The sequence below is a fragment of the Panthera tigris genome, chromosome C1, assembly GCF_018350195.1.
Source record: "Panthera tigris isolate Pti1 chromosome C1, P.tigris_Pti1_mat1.1, whole genome shotgun sequence".
Taxonomy (NCBI): domain Eukaryota; kingdom Metazoa; phylum Chordata; class Mammalia; order Carnivora; family Felidae; genus Panthera; species Panthera tigris.
In genome coordinates, this window is record NC_056667.1 from 214,761,549 (window position 1) to 214,785,271 (window position 23,723).

At 55.7% G+C, this 23,723-nt stretch overlaps 1 protein-coding gene across 12 annotated transcripts in view; it reads left to right on the top strand.

Moving 5' to 3' along the window:
- Positions 1-519: 519 nt before the first annotated feature.
- The window catches only part of AGAP1 (ArfGAP with GTPase domain, ankyrin repeat and PH domain 1), a 540,980-nt gene continuing 517,776 nt past the window's right edge, over positions 520-23,723 (top strand). For all 12 annotated transcript variants that reach the window (XR_006221027.1, XM_042995745.1, XM_042995748.1 and 9 more), the window contains exon 1: positions 520-705. Coding sequence is in view for 11 of the 12 variants with exons in the window: in XM_042995745.1 (XP_042851679.1) it covers positions 543-705 (163 nt within the window). In the remaining variant the exon portion in view is untranslated. The remainder of the gene's footprint in view (positions 706-23,723) is intronic.

Genomic DNA, 23,723 nt, shown 5'->3' on the forward strand with positions numbered 1-23,723 from the left:
CCGGCGCGGCGGGCGGCGCAGCACGCAGCGCGCGGACCCACGCCGCGGCCGGGCGCCCGGAGCGGCGCGGCCACTGTCCGGGGAGGGGGGCGGCCCTCGGCCCCGGCGCTCGGAGCGCGGCGGCTGCCTGGCTTTAATGGCTGCTCGGCGGGGCAGCGCCTAGGGGTGGAAGGCGGCTGCGGCGCAGGAAGGCGCCCGAGCGAGCCTCCTCCGGGGCCGGCCGCGCCCGCCGCGGCGCGCTCCATGGGGGCCCGCTGACCCGGGGCGCCGGGGCCCCGCTCGCTCGCCGGCCGCGCGTCCCGGCCATGAACTGAGTCCGCGGGCCGGCCCCGCGCCTGCTCCGCCCGCTCCTTTCTTCTCGCGCCTCCTCCGCCCGCCGCCGGCGGGCCCGGCTCCCCGGGGGCTGCGGCGCCCCGGGCTCGGCGGCCCGCGGGCCCCGGGGCGCGGGGCGGCGGCGGCGGCGGCGGCGGCGGCGGCGGCGGCGGCGGCGGCGGCGGCGGCGGCGGCGGGGGGCGCGCGGCTCCGGGCGCGGCGCCTGCACCATGAACTACCAGCAGCAGCTGGCCAACTCGGCTGCCATCCGGGCCGAGATCCAGCGCTTCGAGTCGGTCCACCCCAACATCTACTCCATCTACGAGCTGCTGGAGCGCGTGGAGGAGCCGGTGCTGCAGAACCAGATCCGGGAGCACGTCATCGCCATCGAAGGTGAGGGCCGGGCCGCCGCGGGGCTTCTGGAAAGCGCGGGGGAGCGGGCGCCCCCGGCGCGGCGGGGTGCGCGCGCGCGCGTGTGTGCGTGCGTGTGTACACACGCGCCGGGCCGTGGCACGCGGCTGCCCCTGCTTCCTGTCCTGCAAGGCCGGGCGACGGCCGGGGGGGAGGCCGAGGGCGCCGCCAGCTCGGCCGGGGAGGCTGGACCGGCGGCGTTCATTTGATAATGGGCAGCGGAGTCTCTCCTGTGTGAAAGTGGCTCGGTGCTGCCGCGTCCTGGGCCGCCCTAGTGACCCGACCGGTGGCGGGGCGGGGGGTGGGGGTGGGGGGAGGCAGCCGGAGGGGTTGGTGCCACCGGACCCGTGGCAGGTTACCAGGCCAGGGCCGAGCGTCTTTGCTAGACGCTGGAGACGTTTTGAGAAGTGCTGCTGGGCTGGCGGCTCTGGCCCGCGTGTTTAGTTGGGGCCAGGCCGCCCCCTTCCTGTCTTTGCCCCACTCAGGGGCCCTGTGCAGGCCGCCGAATGGAGCCCTTGCAGACAGCCAGCCCGGGTCGCAGGCTGTGTCACATCCAGGAGCGTGTCCACCTGCCTCTGTGCAAAGGCTGGTCTCCATAGAGTGTTTTCTCCCAAAAGCCTTGGGTCGTATTAGAAGAGGAGCCCTACCAGAAGGACAGGGGGTCCCTCAGTCTCTGGGTTTCACTTTCACACGCCCGGAAGGCCCTTTTCTCTTCCCGCTGGTCGAGGGTGGCTACAGGAGAGGTGCGGAGCTCTGCCTCTCCTGGGCCTGTGTTCTCTTGGGATTAGGGATGGCTTTTATTTCTCCGATACTAGGCTTCAGGATTGTCTCCTTGCCCTGTCCGTTTTGGTCCCGCCGAGATCCACCTGGGGGACGAGGTGGGCAGTCAGTGTCGAGTTCTACCCCAGCCACGCTCAGTCAGCAGTTTTTCCCCCTCGGTTGGCCAGAGATGGTACAAGGCCTGCAGGGTGGGCAGCGGTACAGACTGTCGTAACCAAAGGCCACTAGGGCCGCTGTTGAGGAACACTGAGAATGTTCCAAGGCCTGGCAGGAGATTGTCCAAAAGCCTGGCTGCAGGCAGTCACCCAGCTCCCCTCCATCTGTGAGGGGCATCGACCACAGGAAGGCTTTGCTTTGGCATCGTGCATTCTGTGCAACTGGCCCCAGAACGTCTTGCTTTGACGCTTGGCCAGTTAGATGGGGAGGGTGGATGTGGTGCTGACCTTCTTGGCATTTGGCAGCCTCACGGACTTGAACAGTGCCCCGGCCGGGCTGCTGATTGGCCAGCTATGTCCGTAGGGGACTCCGTAATTCACTGGGAGGATCTGAGCAGTGCTCCAGCCTTGTGTGGGACCTGGCTGTCAGACCACACGGCCGCCTTGTTGGCGATGTAAGTAAGATGTTTCCAGATTCCTCGAGAGGTAGACTCCCCACGTACCTCCGACAGGATTTGTGGGTGGCCGTGGGACCCGCATGCACCTGCCGACGGCCTGGGTGATACTGCATGAAGGTTCCTCTAGAGCCGGAGCCCTGGCTCTGTGGTGGTCAAAGTGAGAGAGGCACTCACTGGGCCTGTTTCCCTGGTTTCTCTGCAGCTCTCTGGCTGCATCCACAGAAGTCTGATGAAACATGATGAAAGCTCGAGACAAGGATTGAATGCACCTGACCGAGAGCACCTAGTGGCTGTGCAGAGACCTCTAGCTGAGTGATTCATGACGCCTCGTTTTCATTTCTCATTCTTGAAGCCAAGCTCTGGGGTCTCAAGCACTCCCAGCAAAGCATCCTGACTTTCTAGCAAGAGGATGTGGTTACATTTTTCTTTTCGCTTCTTTCTCTTAAAAAAAAAAAAAATCACGTGGTTCTTAGATGGTGGTTTTTGGTAGCTTGCTTTGGTACCTTTACCATGTGACAAGTTAAGCCCCTTCTTGGCTGGAATCTTTGTCATTTCTAATAAGGTTCAGAATCAGTGAACGAATCCTAGTTGGGGCTTTGATGTTGCTGTTATTTTTCTGTTAGAAAAAGGAATGTCTGTTTTGCATTTGGCTGTGAACGGAGCTTAGGAACCATTCAAATGCTCTTCTGTTCTTTGCCTTATTATCAGCAATGATACCACCTTTCATTTGTATAGAACTTTAGCAGAAATACTCTTGCATTTGTAATCTCATTGTGCGGCCCGCAGCAACCCGTGAGAATGTGGGGCAGCTTCATTATCTTCGTGTGGTAAAGGATGGCCGTTCAAGGAGGGATAATTTGACTGAGGTCATTCAGTCTGGTCTGAACCAAAGGATCATTTGAATGGAGAGCCTCGGTCTATAGCCTCCCAAAGCACCTTCCACTGCCCCTTCTCACGGAAGGCCAGTCCGTTTGCGATAATGACACGTTCTCCTGCTCTGTGCCAGTTTTAAGGTACGGTTGTGATTTATGTCTGTGCTCTTAGTGTTTTGGAAGTGGAGAGGATTGGTCAGTTCTGGCAGGGCGACATTTTTTGCTATGCAAAGAACACTGTGCAGAAACACTTTTGTGTAGTTGTGCAGGGCTTGGGTTACTCGCTCTTACTGAAACCAAGAGCACTGCCACGGGGCCCAGAGACAACAGCTGTTTGCAGGAGCCCCGTGCTGTAAGGGAGCAGGTGCCTGGAGTGGCGGAGTTAACTCAGAGCATGCACGGATCTGCCCCGAGAGCCTTGCGGGTTAGGGTGATACAGTGGCAAAGTACATGTCTTTCTGAATTTTAAAATAGAGCCACTTCCCAGCAGGAAAGTATGTGTACATCATAGCAGATAGTTTAAAAATCGTTTGTCCCGCCAAACGGAAAACAGTCTGCATCTCAGAGACCATCCAGCTAGGCCTACCGCCACCCCAACCCCTGTGTGTACGTACACAACATCGCATTCAGTTTCAGAGCTTCTTGGTGAACGTGTTGGGAGCACTTTCCACTGTTACGAGAAACTTTGGAGAGACAGTTTCTCGGAGTGATAATCCAGCACTTGGCTGTGCCATCATTTATTTAAAAATTTCCTGCTTTTTTTTCTTTTCTTTTTGGCGTTTCCAGGAATTTTTGCTGTTGGCCTGAGGACTGGCCTTGTCAAAGGGAATGATGTGTAGCTAACGTCCGTTCAAAGCTCATTTCAAAGTGATCGTAAGTGGGTCTGGATCGGAAAAATGTCTCAGTGATGGGCTGAATTGCACGATCTCATTTGAAAGAGCTCACCAAGACTCCCCAATAAGAATGGGTCTGTGACCCTGTTTGTGGGCATGGGAAATGTGATTCTGTTTTTGTTTTAAAGTATTACCTTGTCCAAAAAAAAAAGGTATTTTTTTCCAATTTTCATTTCAGACTCAGATTTATTTTTTCTGCCAGATCTCTGGCTTTTAGGGAAGCATGGCTGTTTTTCACATTTACCTGATCAGATCTGCGGGGTTCCCCACAGGGGTGTGGCGTGCTCTGAAACGCGGCTTGTAGCCTGGGTATTCTCCACACCCGGAAATGAGTTCGGAACCGCTCCTTCCAGGGTGGACAACCTGTTGGGTTCCCCCCTCGGGTTCTCCTTTAGAAAGTGTGTTGGGTTGACAGGGCCGAGGTAAATGAGCCAGCTGCCTTCCTTGTTAAATAAAACTTGTCCTTCTCTTAGGGATAATGCGTCTTTCAGCATCGCACGTTGTGATTCAGCCTGCCAGCGGCCGAGCTGTGGTGGGGAATGACAACACACAGGCTCATTGAGCTGGGCCAGAGGTTGAGCTCCCAACCACCCTTAACAGGTGGCAGATTAGGGGGAACCAGGCTCCACACTGGCCCTGCCGCTGGTTTGTGTGGCTTCCTCTTGAAGGCTTCGGAGAGGCACAGTGGCCCGGTTCTTACCCGCAGAGCTCTGCTCCGGTGAGGGCGCTTTGACAGAAGGCTTCAAGGCCCGAGCGCCAGCAAGGGGGGGACCTGAGAAGTTGGGGCGAGGGACCACTTAATCCCATGGCCCAGCGGCATTGCCGAGCATCTGTGCACAGCAGAGTGAGACGTGCTTCCCCCATGTCATCTCCCATCATGCTGTTGGCGATCCCATGATGCCATCCCTGAGGTCCCGAAAGGGTCGGAAACTTGCCCCAGAGAGTTGACCTGGGTTGGTGTGACCTCCGCTGGCTCCGTAGCGCCTTGTGAGTTGGAGATAGAGGTCCTGGTTCTTGATGGTTTCTGCGGGGTGTATGTGCAAACCGTCCCACGTCCGTGTTCCCTTCGCCCAAGGCGAGAAGGGTTTGAGATGCGGCATGTGGCTGCAAGTATTATGTTCTCTGCAGCCTTGCTTACCACGGCAGAACTTGTAAGAGTTGGTTTCCGTACAGAAGATTATTTAATCTGGTTGTTGCATATGTACGTGTCTGGGGAACAAATACCTTCTTCCTGCCTTGGATGAGTGTAATTTTTCTCTGCCAGTATGGACTGTATTCGAAATGTTTCAAGTTTAATCAAAGGGTGCAGGTATGGGGCCTTTTAGTTATTGATACAAATGTTGAGGTTTCTTCCTTAAAAATAGTTCTCCCTCCACGGGCTGGCGGTTCTGGCTTCCAGGTTAAAGTTCATACCTTACCAGCATCTAAGTCCTCCCCAATCCAGGCATCCCTCCCAACCTGGCTCAGGGCAGTGTCTCCCCTACCTCTCCCAGGCAGAACTCAGGCCCCCTGCTTCGTGTCCCCGGCTTCCTTTGGCTCAGCTCCAGCCCGAAGGACTGGGAGCTTTTCGAGGGCAGAAATAAGGTCCTGTTCATTTTTTTTTTTTTTAAATCTCCTCAGTGATTCAGGATGCCCAGGGGTTGCTTGCCAGAGGGGCTAACATTTTCTCTGGAGTTTGGGTCTTTTTGCCCGTCATTGGTTGTATGAATGGCACTTATCCTCTGGCAGAAGTGGAAGGTGTTTTGAAACCTGCTGCAGGAGTACAGACGTTAGGGCCGGGCACCTTTTGGATCCGACGGGGTTTGGCTTGGGTGGAAATGAGTCCAGCTACATGTGGTGTCTGGGGCAGAAGTGAGCTTTCCTTAGTGTGCGGAGGGAAAGGGAAGGATCTGCTTGCTGAATCCTAACACCTTTTTCAGCCAGGCTCTCCAGAAAACGTTGGTGTTTCTTTACGTTGGGTGTAAGCGAAGGTCAGACGTAGGCAGCTGACATAACGTAGCGTCTTCGTTATAACACAGAGAGCCGCCTGGTTCTGCAAGCCGAACGTGTGAATTACATGGAGGGCTTGGGAAAGCAGATTGCTGGCCCCCAGCCCCTGAGTTTCTAATTCTCTAGGTCTGGCGTGGGGCCCAAGAATGTGTTTTTCGAACAAGTTTCCAGAGGCTGCCCGTGCTGCTGGTGCAGGGACCGCACTTTGAGAAGCGTCACTGTGGATGGAAAAGCTCCAGCAGAAGGGGCGTGTTCTTTGGGCCCTGCTCTCCAAGGCTCCTCTTGTGCAGGTTACAGGTGACGGGAGGGCCAGCTGCCAGGGAGTTGCTCAGGGCCACAGAACTTAAACCTAGTGGAGGAGGGATTTAAAGCTGGTTCCGAATGAATTGACATCGATGTCCACACTACCTCCTCGATGAGGAGTGCCCTGTGAAGGGAGTGGTCGGATGGGGGGGGGATGGGTGGGATGGACATCATCAAGGGGAGCCTGCAGGGAGTTAGGACCACTGATGTCCCATGTCCTTTAAGTCCTAGTCTGCTGTTCTGTGGACCTTCCTTCCTGTCTTCTCGGAGATTGTGGATATTTAGCGTGCGTGCCCTCCGGTGTGTGATGTATTTAGATGGGGTTCCTCAGTATTCCCTTGTTCTGATAATTTGGCCGATGATGCGTTTTGGTATCGCTGGTTTGGAGCTACAAGAACATTTCAGGGAAAGAGGAGAGCTGTGTGTTATTAGCAGCTTGGGGAGGGGGGGGGGTGCTGTCAGGGAGCCTGAAGGAAGTGACTCAGAAGCAAGGAGCAGCCACAGCGGCTGCAGGAACCTTTGCAACAGAACGTGTGGCCCTGTTACGACCACTGTGTTTTTTTGTCCCAAAGCAGGCTTTTTCTTTTCTTAAGACTAAAATCCCTTAGTTTGCATCCTTTTTTCCTGTGTCCCCCGCAGGTGTTTATAGTTTGTGAGTCTCGCTCTGGCTTGTTTTAACTACTGATTTGATCTTGTCTCGTGTTTCTCAACATTCAAACAAACCCGCGTCCCCCAGCCCCCTTCTCCCGACACCACAGATCCTTTGAATCCTTTGCTTTAAGTGATTGAGTTTGGCAAAGCGGATCAGGCTTAGTTATTTTTAAAATCCAGGGTTCGGGGGTTCTGATCTGGTGCTTAGCTGCATAATTCCTTCCCTTTGTTAAGTACCTTTCTCTGAGACGCAAAATGCACTGTGCAGATATTAATCTCCAATCTCTGCAGCATCTGTTATTTTTGTGCAGGGTATGGGGGCAAGGCTCTGCATGTGCAGTGGCGCTGGACCCCCTTCTTCTGGGAGCTCCGTGCCCCTGAGGGGCTGACGGGGAGTTTTGGTTCTTCTAACAGTGTGGGAAGCCTGCTTGCAGGGCTGTGTGTGGAGTGACTTACCCAAGATACAGCGATGACCCATCCAGAGACAGGGCAGTTTGGGCCCAGTCCCTCCACCTCCCTGGGCTCCTGCTCACAGCTGATCAAGGCCAGAAGGGGGTGTTTTGGTTGCCTCTGGGGCTTGTGCGGGAGGGAGAGCAAATACCGCCCCCCACCAGAAGAGGTTGTTAATGGACCCTTTGAATAACCAGCCCAAGAGCTTGTCTGTGTGCGAGGTCGGAACGTTTTCCATGAAGAGCAGACTAAATATAGGCTCGAGGGTGGGGACCAGGGCCCAAGGGGGGGCTGTCATTGCTTAGATATTGTTTCTTCCACTGGTAATCAGAACTTGCCACCAGCCCGGAACAGGTGGCCACCCTAAGCTGTCTGGGAACAGATTGGTGTTTTTGTTTAACCAGGGGCTCATTTGCAAATTTCACACTTCTCCCGCTGTTTGATGGGGATTGTCTTTTTTTGGGCTGCAGTGTTGGAGTATTTGTACAGTGTTTCTACACAAGCAACTGTCTCCTCTTTAAAACTGCTCATGCCGTCTGGTTGTCATTAGCATCGTGGTTAGAAGCTGCTTTTTATTTTTCATTTTTTAAGGGTGGGAAACACTTTTCATGGTTCTGGGAGAAGAATTCCAAATAATTACCGGCCATGTTCACAAGCGATTTATGTTTGGTCTTAGAAATGTCAACATTCAGCGGGCTTTCGCAAAGAGAACCATATTGATTTCCAGCTTAGGACACAGCCTCACCAAAGCTAGCGTTACCATATTCTCAGATGATAGTCTTCAAGGGAGAGTAGCATCTTTAGGAAGTAAGTGTAGTTGAAATTCAGTGAGTTTCACTTGAAAAGGGACTTACCAACAGTATCGGGGAAAGGAAGAAGTTAGTTAGAAAGTTTTGTTTTGTTTTTTTAATCAGTGCCTTCAACCAAATAAGACCCAACTTAGTTCCCTAACGGGCTTTTTACTCCTGAAACACAAGCCCAGAAGCATGCTGTCTGTGTGAGGGTGGTCGGTGGTCCTCAGCAAGATTTGGTAATATAGGTAAGCTAATTACTTGCTAGCTTTTGTACTGAAAAATAAATTGATTTGGTGAGAGCCGATGGCCCTGAGGTTCAGCTGTTTGTGTTTCCAGTTGTCCTTTTCTGTGGGGGAGAGCTGGCATATTTTCCAGGGAGGGCACTTCCGTAAGCCTGCCTGCCCACCCACCCTTTGTTGTTGTTTTTAAGGATCTGGGGTGCTGCTGTGAGCCATGATTCCGTCTCCTGTTCTAACAAGGCCCCTGGTAGCTCAGGCTGGTGAACCTGATTTCAGACAAACAAACAAGAGCATTGTTTTAATTTCGGCATCAACAGGCAAGTCTGGGGCTCTGATTTCCCACGTGCTATTATTATTTCAAGTTTGGGATTGCCGGGATTGAGACCACTTCAAACTCCCTAATTTTTTTGAACTCTTTATTTTATTTTATTTTTTTACATAGCACATAAATACAGAAAGACGCCCGAGTCATAAGGGAGGAAGTTTTCACAAACCGACCATATGTGTGTAACCCGCATTCAGATCAAGAACCAGAAGGTGGTCGGCAAGGCAAGACCTATCTGTGTTGCATGTAGTTAAAGGTCGCCTTTGTTTTTTTAGTCTGTTCTACCATTGATAGGCATTTGCGTAGTTTCCTCCTTTCTGCTGGTACAACAGCGCCTCTGTGCACATTCTTGTGCCTGACTTTTGGTTCCTGTCAGGTGCCTGGGAGTGGAGAGCTGTGTCGTGTTACCTGTTCTCTCTGGTTGGACACAACCAATCATGAAACCACTGTATCTGGTGGGCAGCCCCTATCTGGAGAGACCTTTCATTGCTGTTCAGAGTTCATTACATGACACTCAGGTGGCTTAGGTGCTGCATTCGTCCTTTGATTTTTGTTCTTTCCATTGTTTGTTCATAAACAAATGTTTAAGTGGCTAATAAATTTCCGGCACTGTCTTAGACTTCCGGATTTTCTACGAGCTGTTAAATCCTTGTGAGTTGAATAATTACAGCTCTGTAAATAGGGAGCTGCCTGAGTGAAACCCTTCACCAGGAAGTACTTTTCTTTAAAACGTGAATGGCACAACTCCCCTGAGACCAGAACGGGCCCCTTTCAGCTCTCCCTGGCTCTCGGCAAATTAGTAATCAGTTGGGGTACTCTATCCCGCCGATCCCAGATCCCAGCCTGGCCAGCATTGGTCTCCCCACATCCATCCTGGGTTTTAGATAACCCTTGAATCTGTGTTGGCATTTGAAAGGAAACTCATTTTCTACTCTGGGCCTGAACTGTTCTGTGGTCTTATAGTTAGGTAGTAGCACTACTCAGTTTCTGTTTGTAGCAATTACGCGCAAGGCAGGAAAGAAACAAAAGCTAAGTGTTGCCAACGGTGCTACTCTCAAGGGGTTATTTTCTTTGTTCGTTCTGCTGTGTCCCGGAACTGCCCATCTCCCTCCACAGAGGCCCGCTGAGGCCATACCTGGTAGCTCATAAGGGTGGAAGTGTGTGAGCTTCTCCAGTGGCCTCACAGAGCAAATGTTTATTTTGAGGGATGGGGGTGGGAGGGCTCTGTTTATCTTCCCTGTTTAGCATGGGAAGTGGCTAGTGTGAGAAGCAGTAGGCACAGGATTTTATTGAGCACCTGCAAGGTGGCAAAGGGGAATTTTTTAATTTCAGGTGTGCAGATGTGTGGGACCTGAGCCTTCTCCCGGCACACGCCGGATCTCGCTCAGGAGGCCACAGGGATGCAACCTGAGATCATGGCAGCGTGGGGGGAGGGAGGGCTGCCTCCCAGGGGATGGGATTAAACCCAACCTGGAAGCCGGGTAGGAATCAGGCACCGGAGGGCTTTCCGGCCGGTGGGTAAGAGGACTGAGACATCTGCACTGAATCCTCAGCCTCCAGAGAATCGAGGAGGCCAGGATGAGGGAGAAGAGCCTTACAAGCCCCAGAGAGCAGGTCGAGAGCACTTTGGGCAGTGGGAGACCACTGGTGATGGATTTCTGCGTGGGGAGGGCAGTGCTGTGACGCTCAGCGGTGGCCGTGCAGCCTGGAAGCTGTGTTGGCCGCTGCAGTCGCTGCGGTCGTGGGGAATGGCAGGGAGGGCTCGAGACTGGGAACCGCCTCCTGGCCCTTGTGGCGGAGGGTGGGGGTCTGGGCGGGAAGGTGGGGACACGGAGACCAGGTCCGTGGGATGCTTATGGAGGTGCAGGCCCGAAGCCGTGTGGGAGCCTCAGGATGGGGGGAGGGGGGGCGAGAGACTGGGATTCGATCCTGGGAACGCGAGAGTGGGGCCGCGTGGTGGGGATTCCATCTTTCGATGTCCTGAGGTTTGGGTGGGGGAGGTGCTTGGCCACGCGCGGCAGGTACCCAGGGTTTGTGGAAGAGGACCCTGTCCCTGTGGGGTTGGTCTGCATATGTCGGTCAGGAATCGCCCCGTCTGTGGGACGGGCCCAGAGGCGGGCATCCGGGGTGCATCGCGGCCCCTCCCCCCTCCGCAGACTCTTGGATGGGGGTCCGAGGCACCTGCACGTGAGCCCCCTGGGAGCGTGGCTGTTGTGCCTCTCTGTCCAGGAGCTGAACCGGTGCACACGGGGACTTCTGTGATCGAGCTGTGGCTCACAGAGCCTGGACTGTGGTGGCCCTTGAGGCCCCGCTCGTCCCGCTGGTGGCCTCCGGGCCGGCGGTGCCTTTCTCAGAGTGGATACCACATGATGCTTGAGTGATGCGTCCGCCTGTAGCTACATCTAACTGTCTGTTCCCGTGCATACCGAGCGTATGTCTGTGTCTATCTGTTGGGTGTCGGTGAGTTTCACTCAATGGCTTGAATCCATAGACCCGTGGAGCCGGGTGCCAGGACTACAGAGGGGAATGGGCCGTTTGCCGTGTGTAGACCGGGCAGGTGTGTGCTTTGGCCTGGGTGCGTGGTGGGCTAGGCGACCTAGAGGGGGCGCCATGAAGAGGCCTAGGGGTTCCCAGAGGGTGCCCTGCTTGAGCCCCAGAAGGTGGGAAGCTGATGACATGGGGGAGGGGGTCGTTGACAGACGCGTCATCTCGTGTCAGCAGGAGGCCTTGGAAAACTCTCATCTTTGCCGGAGGGAATCTCACGGTCTTGCCACAGAAAAGTCAGGTTCCGATTTTTTCACTTAGGAAATTTCAGTTTTGAGGAGCCTGGGTGGCTTAGTCAACTTAAGCATCTGATTCTTGATTGCAGCCCAGAGATTCATGATCTCACGGTTCCTGGGTTTGAGCCCGTCGGGCTCAGTGCCGACAGTGTGGAGCCTACTTGGGATTCTCTCTCTCCCTTTCGCTCTCTGCCCCTTCCCTGCTCACATGCTCGCTCTCCCTCTCCCCCTCCCCCCACTTTCTCTCTCTAAATAAATATTTAAAAGAAATGTTTAAAAAGTCATTAAAAAAAGGGAAAATTTCAGTTTTACCAATGTTTCTCAATTTGTGTTTGTCCTCATGCTGGGGAGTAAAATGCAAAGGTTACTTAATCTCATTTTGCCCATCATCTAAATCTAGGGTTTTTTTTCCCTGCTTCAGACTCCCCAGGCCCCACACTGTTTCCCTAGACCCCCAGCTTGCCCGGAGAGGCTTGGGTGCTGCTGAAATCCTGGCCAGGGGTGTTTTGTGCCTCTCCCTACAAGTCTCTGCGGCCCCACCTGGAGGCCAGGTGAGGTCCGGATGTGCTGGCAGCGCAGCTCCTCTTGAAAGTGGTTCAGAATTCCACACTCAGACGTGAGAGCCCGCGTCCTAGAATCCCACCGTCTGCTCCTGATGGCATGTCGGCTGTGGGGCACTCAGATTTTTCATTTCACAGACTGCCTGGTTGGCATGAAAGAATCCCAGAGTGCTGTGGTCTTCCTCGTCTGGGGAGATCGGCACCCCCCGACTTGTTGAGATGAATATCGGGGCTCTTTGTGTCGAGCTGCTCACGGAGTTGACGGACCATCACCCCAGGCGCACCCCCTTCTGGGGTCTGCTTAGGGAGGGGGATATGCCACTAGCCTAGGGTCTGGGATTCATACGAACAAGGCGTTTTGCTACTAAGAGATGAAATTTGTGGCTTAACCACAGCCCTGGGAGGCTCTCTTTTCCCCACTGTTTTGTGATGAACAGTTGGAAACGCACAGAAGAGTTGAAGGAACGTGTAGAGGGAGCTGCTCTGTTCTCACTGCCCTGCTTCTCTACTCTGAAGTGTTGTATCTCTCTCTATCCATCCAGAGGGTTGCTGTCTAGCTCTTTCTATAGGATGCAGAGTTTTCCAAGGCTGGGCCGACGAGGGCTAGGAATCCAAAGGATTTGTAGAAACAGTGCCAGGCAGGGTGTCGTGGTGTCAGGTTCCAGCCTTAGTGTCGGCACAGTGGGGTCAAGGCCCTTACTAAGTGTGGGTCCCACATGCGGGGGTCTCATTCTGCAGGGGAAGTCCGTTTCACTTGTGCTTTGGAAGGACAGCTTTTTGTTGTGTTAATCTTGATTCAGTTTATTTCTTTACGGTTATGTGTGAGAGAGAGAAAGAGAGAGGAGGAGAGAGAGAATCCCAAGCAGGCTCCATGCTGTCAGCACGGAGCCTGATGTGGGGCTCGAACTCACGAACTGTGAGATCATGACCTGAGCCGAAACCAAGTCAGATACTTAGCCAACTGAGCCACCCGGGCACCCCAGTCTTGGTTCAGTTTAGATGTGAACCCAAAAGGAGACTTTGAATTGAACTCTGAGTTGAGTTCTGCGGCTCGATGTGTGTGTTCGGGAGGGCAGCCCCTCCTCCGGCCTCAGTGGTTTTGCGGGGGTGGGGGGGGGGTGGCTCAAAGGACTGTGGTTTTCGACGTGGCCGATGTATTGATGTGCAAGACAGGCATTTTCTTGCTTAACTGGTTTATACTGCGGCCACTTCCCTGGAAATCGAATGATGTCATAGCGGATCACAGCCATGGTGACTGTGGCCTGTAAGGCCTGGGGATCTAAGGCCCCCACCTCAGTGACTGGCCATGGAATTCTTGGCAAATACGCGTCCCTTTGGGCCTCAGTTTCAGAATCCATACGATTGAACTTTGATCTCAGGCTTCCTCCTGTCTCTGGAGTGGCTGCTGCGGCCTCATCCGTGACTCATCGTCCCCCAAAATGACCGGGTCTGGTGGAGGTGGAGGGGGGAGGTGGGGATGAAGGGTGGGGAGGAGATGGTCCGACGAGGCCAGCCTGCCCTAGGGCCTTGTGTTGAATGGTCTCATCTGAGTATCCCTCCTCCAGCAAACTCCCGAGTGAGATTCCACTCAGGAGAGTAATACCCAGCAAAGGGAAGGAGACACACTGGTGTGTGTGTGGAACCCATGGAGCACGTGGAGGGACAAGCACTAGTGTGCCTCGTGTAACAGGGGTACGTCTGCTGAAGGCTTCTGACACCTGGGCGCGTGCCGGGGTGAGCGGACGGAACCTCACGGGTACTGACCTCCAGTGTTCCGAGGTCCCCTGGTCCCCCATACTTAGGGTGGAAAGCAGGTGTGCGGCTGTCTGACCTGGTGATAGTGCGTCAAGGTCGTCACGAGCGCATGGTAAATGTTGCCGGTGCGATTAATGAGTCTATTACGTGCCCGACTTACACGGCAGGTTTTCAGGCACAGCCGAGAAGTGTAATTAAGCTCTCCATCACCTCCCTGGCTCGTGAGTTTTAGGGAGCAGCCTCCAGAATTGGAGTCATCCTGGCCCTGAGTTGGGAGCTGAATTACAGCGTGATCCCTGTCTTTGCCCTGTTAATTGCAGTGTTAATTACAGAACCTGATCGGCCCCAAATTCCTGTTCTCCAGAGTGGACGCAAACGGGGCCTGTCTTCCTGAGTTGTCCGCGAGCCGTGACCTCACAGGGGCTGATAGTCGGCGGCTTCCTCCTCATCTGCCCCCTGCAGTGCTGTCCACATCCTGCCCAGGGCTGGCCAGACCCCGCGGCCTTGGACCCTGCGGCCGTGGACCCCGGCGGCCTTGGGGGTATTGAGTCAGCAGATTCCACAGCCCTCTGCTGCCGCGTGCGTGTCGCCGAGTCCCCTCGGGGCCGGCCCGGGTTCTGCCGGCCGGTCGGACTCCACTGTCCTCTTCTCAGGACTTCAGCATCCCTGCTCACAGCCCCTGCCTTGGTTTCCATGCCAGATTTCTGTTCGAATGGGCCCGTGCGTCCAAAATCTCTAGCCGGAGCCCCGGCTTCGGTTTCCATTTTTGTCACAGTCGTGTGTTCAGCGCGAGCAGGCTTTGAGCTGAGGGGGATTTATGGCAGACCGTGTCTAGGTTGTCACCTCTTTGTCACTCAACGAGGGAAGGGTTGAGTTTCTGAAGAAAGGGTGGTGGCTCTGAGTGCCCCTCCCTCTCTCACAATTACCCTCCGGCCCCTGCAGTGGGAAAAGCTTGACTTTTGAACGCGTCCTCTGCTGTGAGACAGGGAAACTTGGGTTCTTCCGGTTCAGTGTGTGAAAGAACGTTCTAGTCTCGTTCGTGGGTTATCATGGTGGAAGACGTTTCCAGAAGACTTGCCTCGTACGTTTCATCGGGTAGTTTCCTAACGGGCAGCCCAGATTCTCCTTACTGCTTGCTCCCCTCCTGGTACCAAAAAGCCTCTTGTTTCTGGGGCTTTATCTTAAAGGCCACTTTGCAGGGGTGAAGGGACGTCTGCCTTTTCCACCCCTGTGTAGACGGACCCCCTGTTCATCCCTCCCTCTTCTCCTTTGTGTGGTGTGTGTGTGTGTGAATGCACGAGGGAGTCTTCCCCTGTTTTATCCTGAGAACAACCTTGGCCACCTCACCAGTGGCTTGTTCGCAGGAAGGGTGGGCGGTGGAGAAGTGTGTGGACGGTCTACACTGGGGTGTACATCTCCTCCCACTAGAGCACAGTTCCCCACCCTGCTGCAACCACATGTTCCTCCTGAAAACAGTCCCTGCCTGAGAATTCTTTAGGAAGATACCACGTAAAGCTAATTGCGGTGAACTTTTCCAGAAACTTGTGTTTGGAAGGTCCATTTTCCATGGTTACTGTTGCCTTGGCTCTTGTTACATAAGTCCTGTTAGATCCTGGGGTTTCTGGAGCTTGGGTTCCAATATTTAAAAAACATGACTTAAACCTTAGCGATCATGATACTGCCTTTTTGGGGCTTTCTGGACATAAAAACAGGAATCGTAATCAGAAACCTGAGTTTATTTGACCAAGAGTTTCTCTGTTGGTTTGAAAACGTGCCCCTGGGAACACTCCTCAGTGGAAGCCGTCAGGGGCTGCGTCCACGTGAGCAGGGCCACCGAGCCTCGAGGCCACCGACGCAAGCCGGGCACTTAGACTTGTTTTCCCCGACCCAGATCCACGCTGGCCGGTTCCCCCCCGCGCTCCACGGAGATGGGGAGCCAGGGGCCGGTGGGCAGGGGGCTGAATGGACAGGACGTTAGACTGAGGCCCCAGCCGGCCGCCGACGGAATCTGCTAGAGTGTGTTTTCCTGGTATTTTCTCTACGAGCGTTGTGATCTCGGGGAGATTCTGTCTAGGCTTTTCCCTGAGCTCGAGGGAACCCTCGGCGGCAACAGCCTCTTGCTGATTCTTTGGCCCTAGAGCCCCAGGCAGCCAGGTCCTACTGGGCTGGGCCGACTCTTGGAGCCGAGCCCTTCCCCAGAACTTCCTGCTCTCTCGTTCGGGGATCAGCTGGCGGTCACTCGTGGCCGGTTTCCACGCCGAGCTTGCGTACCTGGGAGGCCCCAAGCGAAACGAGCAGCTGCTGGGAATCGGGCAGGCGGTCGGTTCACGGCCACTCACGAGCCGTGCGCTGTGCCAGGCCCGGCACCGGTGCCGACTGGCCGAGCAGCCTCCGCACCCTCCTCCCTGGCGGTTCCGTTCCAGACGTCAGCTCCTGTTCGTTTTTAGGAAGAGGAGACCTAAACGGCCGTTTACCGCCGGGGAGAGGCTCGCACGGCCGAGGCCGCTGCGGGGGTCCGGGTCTCCCCGCGACCTGGGCACAGCTCTGCGCCGGCAGTCAGGCGGGCGGCTCACGGGTTTGCCTTGTAAATGACACCGTTGCCTGGAGGCATCTCTGACAGCTGCTCCCGCTCCGGATTCCAGAAATTTCTACGAAGCATTTCACGACCGCTCTCCCAACTCCTTCCTCTTCTTCACTTAATAAAACCCGTAATAATAGCTCCAGCTGTTTAGTGAACGTGAGCCGTGCCCGGGACCCCGTGATCAGGGCTTAAACCTGCTTTGTGTCATTTTATCCAGGTCCCCCCGGGGACAGAGGTGGTAGAACCCCCATTTTACAGGTCAAGAGCCTGAGGCCTAGAGTTTAAAGCCAGGCCCAAATGCACCCACGCCCAGGAGCTGGCCGACTCAGGATTTGAACTCGGGAGTCACGGTCGTGATGTGCTGATGAAACAGGGCGGAAACCTCTCAGATCAGCCCCAGCCAGGTCTGCAGGGGCACAGGGGGCCTCCCCCTTCGTGGACCGTCTTGCAGCTTCCGGTTTGTGATTCAAAGCTCGCATTCCCACCTCGCCTTTTAATCACTACTGAGGTGGTGAAGAAGGGAGCAGGCGCTGGGTCACTTGTACTCCCTTGCTGAGGTTTGGGGGTGCCCGGGCACTGGCTGGCCGTTTTGATTGCTGGAGGAGGAGAGACGATGGCAGAGCTGGCTGCCTGCAGTGACGGGTTCGCCGCCTGGGACAGGGACGGTTTCCAGTTGGTGTCCGCTGACACTTCACCCGAGCTCAGAAAATCTGCAGCACCTTTAATCTGGGTGGGTTGGAAATACGGCTGTTAAATTTAAGCCCCTCGAATTAGGTGACGTTTTAATAATGGAGATGCTAGCACGCAGTTAATTTTTAACATGTATAAATAGAAGCTGCTTTTCCTGTGGGCTATAATTAGCATAATAGGCAGAATTGATACCCTGAGAATCCAAGGGATCTGCCTGAGGTCACGCAGAGTTAGGTGGCTGAGCTGGCGGGACCGAACCCAGCCGGACCGAAAACAGCGATGCTGTTTTCACGGGGCAGCAGAGCTCGGCACGGGATTTGCTTTTCACCACAGGTGTGGGTCCGGCGGGTCAGACGGCCCCGCCTCTCTTCCAGATCGGCCCCCGGGCTGCAGAGCGAGCAGGGACCCACCCGGGTCGTGCGGTGGGTGGTTGACTTTCCAGGATGGTGTCCTGCGATTGCCGTCCGGGGCTGGCGATGGTCTGGATTCTTGCCATGTTCCGGGCCTGACTCCCAGCACCGTCCGTGCAGGGAGCCGACCGCAGCGTCCTGCCCGGGCCGCGGGCTCCTGAGGGGCGGTGGGGCCTCGCGCCGGGTGATTGCGAAGTCCGGGGCCCCCCTGTCCTTTCCGGCCCAGCAGCAGTGCAGCTTCCTGAGGGTACCCCCCACCCCGGCTGGACGGTCCGCGCGAGCTGAGGCAGGACGCCTGCCCTCACGTGATGGAACATCTCCCGCACTTTCTGTCAAAGCCGCAGCGGTGCTCTTTCTGCACACGTTTCCTTCAGCAATTTCAGAGAGTTAAGATTTACGTCGTGAGAGACACTGCACGAATCTGAAGTTTACAGTTGTGATGAGTTTTGACAGACACACCCGCGAAACCACCATCAGGATGTTGAACACGCGCGTCTCCCCACATAATCGCCTGTTCCCCTTCGCGACCCGTCCCTTTCTCTGCCCCCGTCTGCTTGCACCGGAGTGCTTTCTGGCCCTCCGGGTCAGTTCGCGTTTTCTGGAATTTAAGAGACATGAAATCACGCGGTAACAGACCCCTTCTGTGCTGACTGCATTGACACACGGTGGTGATTTTGAGATTTGATCGGCTTGCTGGGAGCGTCACAAGTGTGTTCCTTTTCGTTGCTGACTGGATTCCGTTATGTGGATTTGCAGCAACTCACCTTCTGATGGACGCTGATTGTGGTGGTTGCAGGGTTTGGCTTTTGCAGATACAGCGCCGTAAACATCCGCGTTCAGTTCTTGTGCTCACATGCTTGCGTGTCCCTTGGTCAGTACCTGGGACTGGCGTGGTAGGTGTGTATGTAAATTCGTTCTTTTTTTTTTTTTTTTTTTTTTAAATTTTTTTTTTTCAACGTTTTTTATTTATTTTTGGGACAGAGAGAGACAGAGCATGAACGGGGGAGGGGCAGAGAGAGAGGGAGACACAGAATCGGAAACAGGCTCCAGGCTCCGAGCCGTCAGCCCAGAGCCTGACGCGGGGCTCGAACTCACAGACCGCGAGATCGTGACCTGGCTGAAGTCGGACGCTTAACCGACTGCGCCACCCAGGCGCCCTGTAAATTCGTTCTTTATCAGGAAGAAAATTTTTAAGTTTGTTTTGAGCCAAGACAGCACGAGTGGGGGAGGGGCAGAGGGAGAGGGAGGGAGAGAGTCCCAAGCAGGCTCCGTGCTGCCAGCGCAGAGCCTGACTCCGGGCTTGAACTCACGAAACCTCCAGATCATGACCTGAGCTGAAACCGGGAATCATACGCTCAACCGACTGAGCGGCCCAGGTGCTCCGGGTGTATATCTGACTTCTAAAGAACCAGCCGACTTTTCCAAATCTGTTGTTTAATCTCATGCTCCCACCCACGGGGTGGGGGTCCCCACTTAGGGTGTAGGCTCGGCAGGCTCCTGGCAGTGACTGCTTGGGGGTAGCACCTGTCCTTCAGGAGGAGGATGCGGAGTCTGTGTGTCGTGGGCGTGTCTTGTACTAACGCGAGATGTGGGGGTGAGGCCGAGGTGGGGAAGAGGCAGAGTGGGAAACGGGAGGACGCCCCAGGGAGAGGAGCTGTGACCATACTCGTTTCATGTCCGTAAAAATCAGACCCATCTGGGTGTTTATAGGAGATTAAAAATTAAAAGCATCTGGGCAGAGTCCACGAGCTGGCTTGTAGGTGCCTCCGTAGCACACACGAGGCGCAGGCGATGGGGTGAGGCGGGCGGAAGGCTCAGGCACACATCGACGGTCCGGTCTCCACCCTCTGCATCACGCTGAGAGCCCCCGGCCTCAATTTCCCTGCTTGGTTCCCGGTGCTTCTGAGGAAGGGGGCAACTTTGCAATGTTTGGGGAAGTTTTGAATTGTCACAACTTTGGAGAAGAGTGTTAGTGGCATCTGGTGGGTGGTGACCAGGGATGCAGCACAGTGCCCAGGGCGGCCCAGCCTCCCAGCCTCTCATCTGCATGCAGAGCTCTGAGCTGGCCCGGTCCCCCCACAGCACACACCGCAGGTGTGTGGACCTGTGTGCTCCCTGGGACCCAGTACTTCTCCACGAGGAAGGAAGACGGGAGGGCGAGGTGAGGGGCTGTGCAAGCCTCTGTCTGCTCCTTGTCCCCAACGTTTTCTAGGAAACTGTACCCCCCCCCGTGGGGATTTGACTTTCCCTCCCCTCCTGAAAATGCCACCCAGCTCTTTATGACTAACTGCCTGGCAGCCTGAGCTCAGGGTCAGGACAAGTTAACGAACTTCTTTGTTGATTAACCTTTGCTTGGCTCAGGGAAATTACTCGTTCTCTGGCCAAAGAGTAAACCTGGAAACTTCTGTCAGTCTTTTTCGACAGCTTCACATATTCTGGAGAGTTTCTTTCTTTTATTTATAGGGAGGGGAGAGAACCCTGTGTGACTTCCTCCTGTAGTGTAGATTTTGCTCCTACAGAGGTTTTTTTTCACCAAAGTGCTCGTGGTGGGGTTCGGTGTAGGGGTGGGAGACGACGGTCAGTGTCCCTGTCGCTTCCTGCCCTGATGCCACATCAGCAGGACGCTGGAGAGCCACCTTTTATCTTGGTGTGTGGGGAGTTTGGGCATGTTTACCTTTTCGGGGGAGGATATACCAAGGATGAGGGGTGATTTCCTGGACGTGGCAAGGAGAAAACAGCACGTGCAGGCCAGACCTCTGGGCCGGACATACGCCCTGGCTCACCGCGGCCCCGCGTGCTCAGCAGCTCCCGCGTCCCCTGAGAGCTGTGGACTTCGGTGCCAGCCGGGGAACCTGCCCTTTGCCTCCGCTTCCAGGACGTAAGATACCTGAGTGCAGATGTCATTCTCTCAGGTGCCTCTGGAGGCTACGAGGAAAGCGTGCCATCCTGGCTGGCCAGGGCCCCCGTGCTGGCTTGTGGGTGGTCGAGGTGGGCGTGCCTGGGCCTGCATGGGGCGCTCCTCGGGGTGAACTTCACTTCTCTCCAGGTCTCGTCTGTAGTTGATGGGCCTCGCGGTGCTTCTCTGGCTCAGGTGTGGCTTCCCTACGGGCTTCTCTCGACACCACACTGTCTTATTAAAGGTTCGAGATCGCGAGTTTGGAAGACGTGTTCACGTCCCCGTGTTCCTTTCGGTGCGTCCGAGGGTGCCATGTGCTGCCGCCTGCCAGCTCGTGTGGCTGGCCCCGCGTCCCCCCCCCCCCCCCACACACCCCCCGCACACCCGTGCCGCCAGGGAGGCCGTTTTTAGTTAAAAAGCCAGAAGGTGTCACCACATACAGCCCTCTCCCGCCCCGCACGTCAGACTTTCTAGAGAACTGTTGAGCTCTTCCAAATAAATATTGATTTTCTAGGGGCGCCTGGGTGGCTGAGTCGGTTAAGCGTCCGACTTTGGCTCAGGTCGTGATCTCAGGTTCGTGAGTTCGAGCCCCTGTGTCGGGCTCTGTGCCGAAAGCTCAAAGCCTGGAGCCTGCTTCAGATTCTTTGTCTCCCTGTCTCTCTTTCTGCCCCTCCCTGCTCATGCTCTGTTTCTCTTAAACATTAAAAGAAAACAATCACTTTAAATAAAACAATGATTCTGTAGCCTTTCAGGGTTTAACAGTGTGATGACCCCCACGATTCTCTCGAGACGCTTTATGCTCAGCCTTACATGTTGTGCGTGGTCCCCTGCATTGTGTGTGCATGCGTGAGATGAGCACGTGTTTGTATCTACAGGATCCAGCACAGGCCATCCCGTCAGGTCACGGGGTCCAGCACAGCCGTCCCGTCAAGTCACGGGGTCCAGCACAGGCCATCCCGTCGGGACATGGGGTCCGGCACAGGCGATCCTCTTGGGACACAGGGTCCGGCACAGGCCATCCTGTCAGGTCTCACCTCCTGTGCCAGCACGTCTGCTCAGCGGGCTCAGATGTCCCAGGATGTTGATGGGTAATTCGTGTTGCATAGCTTGGCTCTCCCGTAAATAGATTCCAAAACAGATCCGGCCAGGCCTTGCCCTGCTCAAAGCCTCTAATGGCTCAAGGAAGTCGGAATTCCTTGACCTCACCCCTCACCCTCTGAGAACAAGTCATGGGGTAAATAAAGACAATGGAGTTACTTTGTTTAGCACCCGGGGCCCTTTGCCTGGGCCTGCCTGGTCTTGCCCGTCCCTGGGGGCACGTCACTTCCAGCTGTCCCTCAGAGGGCCCCCTCGTCCACCTCGGGTTCCAGATGATCCACATCCTGGCTCCGGGCATTCTTCTCTTCCTCTGACCCAGCTGACACCTGCACTGCTCAGGTCAAGTGCCACTGCTCCCCGAGGTCATTCAGGAGGCTCCCGACACCAGTGCCAGGCGTGTGGCCTGTGCCCCTGGTCTAATCGTGGGGTGACCCGTCCTTCCCCAGCAAGGGCTCAGAGAGCTCTGGGACTGTGGTCTTGGGACTGGGCCCCAGGGTCTCATCCAGGGCCTGCGGTGCGGGTGGTGAGAGCTCCTTGGAGCCTGACCGCCTGAGAGCGGAAGGACCGCGAAGGCCTTGTCCCTTGGCTGAGTCCACGGGTGGCAACGAGGAGCGCGCCTGATGTGTGGCGCACATATTCTCGTACTCAGATGTCCCAGAGGAGGGGCCGCCCACGGTCATAGTGATGACTCGGCGAGCCTGTTTGCCCGTAGCTGCCATTTTGGGAATTGTCTTCAGATTGAAGGCGCTAAAAAAAGTTCCTAAATGTAGGCAGTGTTTGCCCTAAGCGGATAGTCTTTGCTGTTTAAGAACAGAATTTGCTTCCTCTTTATGCTGGAGGGCACGGCAAGTTGGTCTGTTTGGGTCCTTGGTTGAAAACATCAGAACCCCATTCTGGCTAATGCAAGCCGATGTGGAATTTACCAGAAGAGTGTGGGGGTGAGCCAGCATGGGAGGCCAGCCTGGGAAGCAGGCCTGGGGATGGACTGGGCCCGGATCCACTGGCAGGGTCCAGGGAGCGGGCACAAGTCGCTGCGTCTGGGACGCCACACTTGTCTTCCTGTTCCTGGACAGAATCAGCCACCTCTTGGCCACCTTGATTGACAGCCCCACCGGGATGGCAGCAGAGGGGCCGGGCAGGCCCACAGACGCCGCCGTTGGAGAAGCTGTGTCCAGAAGCCGGCGTGGATCCTGAGCAGGCGGGGACCGCGCCCACGCCGTCCTGTCAGCAGGGAGATGCTCGCCGGGGGTCGCCGGCGTGATTTCAGGCATCTGCTCAAGTCCACCACTTCCTCGTGATTCCGTGTGGAAAATTCCGTGGAGCCGAACACTTTGTGCTTTTCAAAGAGAATGTGAGGGGCTCCTGGGTGGCTTTTGACACGGATGCTGATCTTTAACATGCACGCACATCACAGGCAAACTCATTGGTGGCCTCAAACATTTTGAATGATTGCTCGCAAATAGAAAGGACAGAAATTAAACCTACAGGGAGCTGGGACAATGCCGGAGGACAGGGTGGCCTTTTAAGCCTTCGTACAAGAGAGGTACTTCGTAGAGCGGGGGTGGCCTGGTGATACCAGGTGTGGGGAGACATGTGGACCGGTCGTCCTGTGGGCCGTGACAGGTGGCTGGGGCCGCTGCTCACGCCGACCGGGCGGCTCCCACGGGCGCGCCCTTGGCCACGCTTCCTTCCTCTCCAGACCTCGTGGCTCTAGCCTCCGGTCTTCCCCGCCCTCGGGGACACCCACTTACGTGCACGCTGTGCAGGGCTGGGTGCCCTGTGGAAGGAGCGCCTTTCCTGAGTGTTCTCTGCTCCCGGATCTGGATATAAAAGAGGGATGCCGTGTGCTTTTCATCTCTCAACCTCGGGAATCTTCTGTTTGAACCTTCCCTGTGGCAGCTCTGCCTCTCCACCGTAGATACTACTGGTCGAGGGACAGCGCGGGTCTCCTGGTGCTGCTTTCTAGCTGTGTGCCTCAGGGAGGTCTCTGGACTTCGGAGCCTCAGTGTCGTCCTGCTTTCCTCGGGGGACATGAGCGTACGTGCGTGGCACCCGGGGTGTCCGGTCCGTGCTGCCACTCTTCCTGGCTGACCTCCCTCCACCTGGCCTCTCCTCACACCCGCGGACACTCGGACAGTTGTCTGCCTGGTGGGTGCACATTCGTTTGGCTCCCCCGGGAGACTTGAGGTCATGTCCCTAGTATGGGGGTCAGTGGTGTGGATGCCCGGCTTGGGGATGCGTGCCGTGTAGGGCTGTCCTCCTCCCGCGGGGTCGCCACGGTGGGATCCACCCTCCATCATGTGATTGACCCAGAAGTTAGC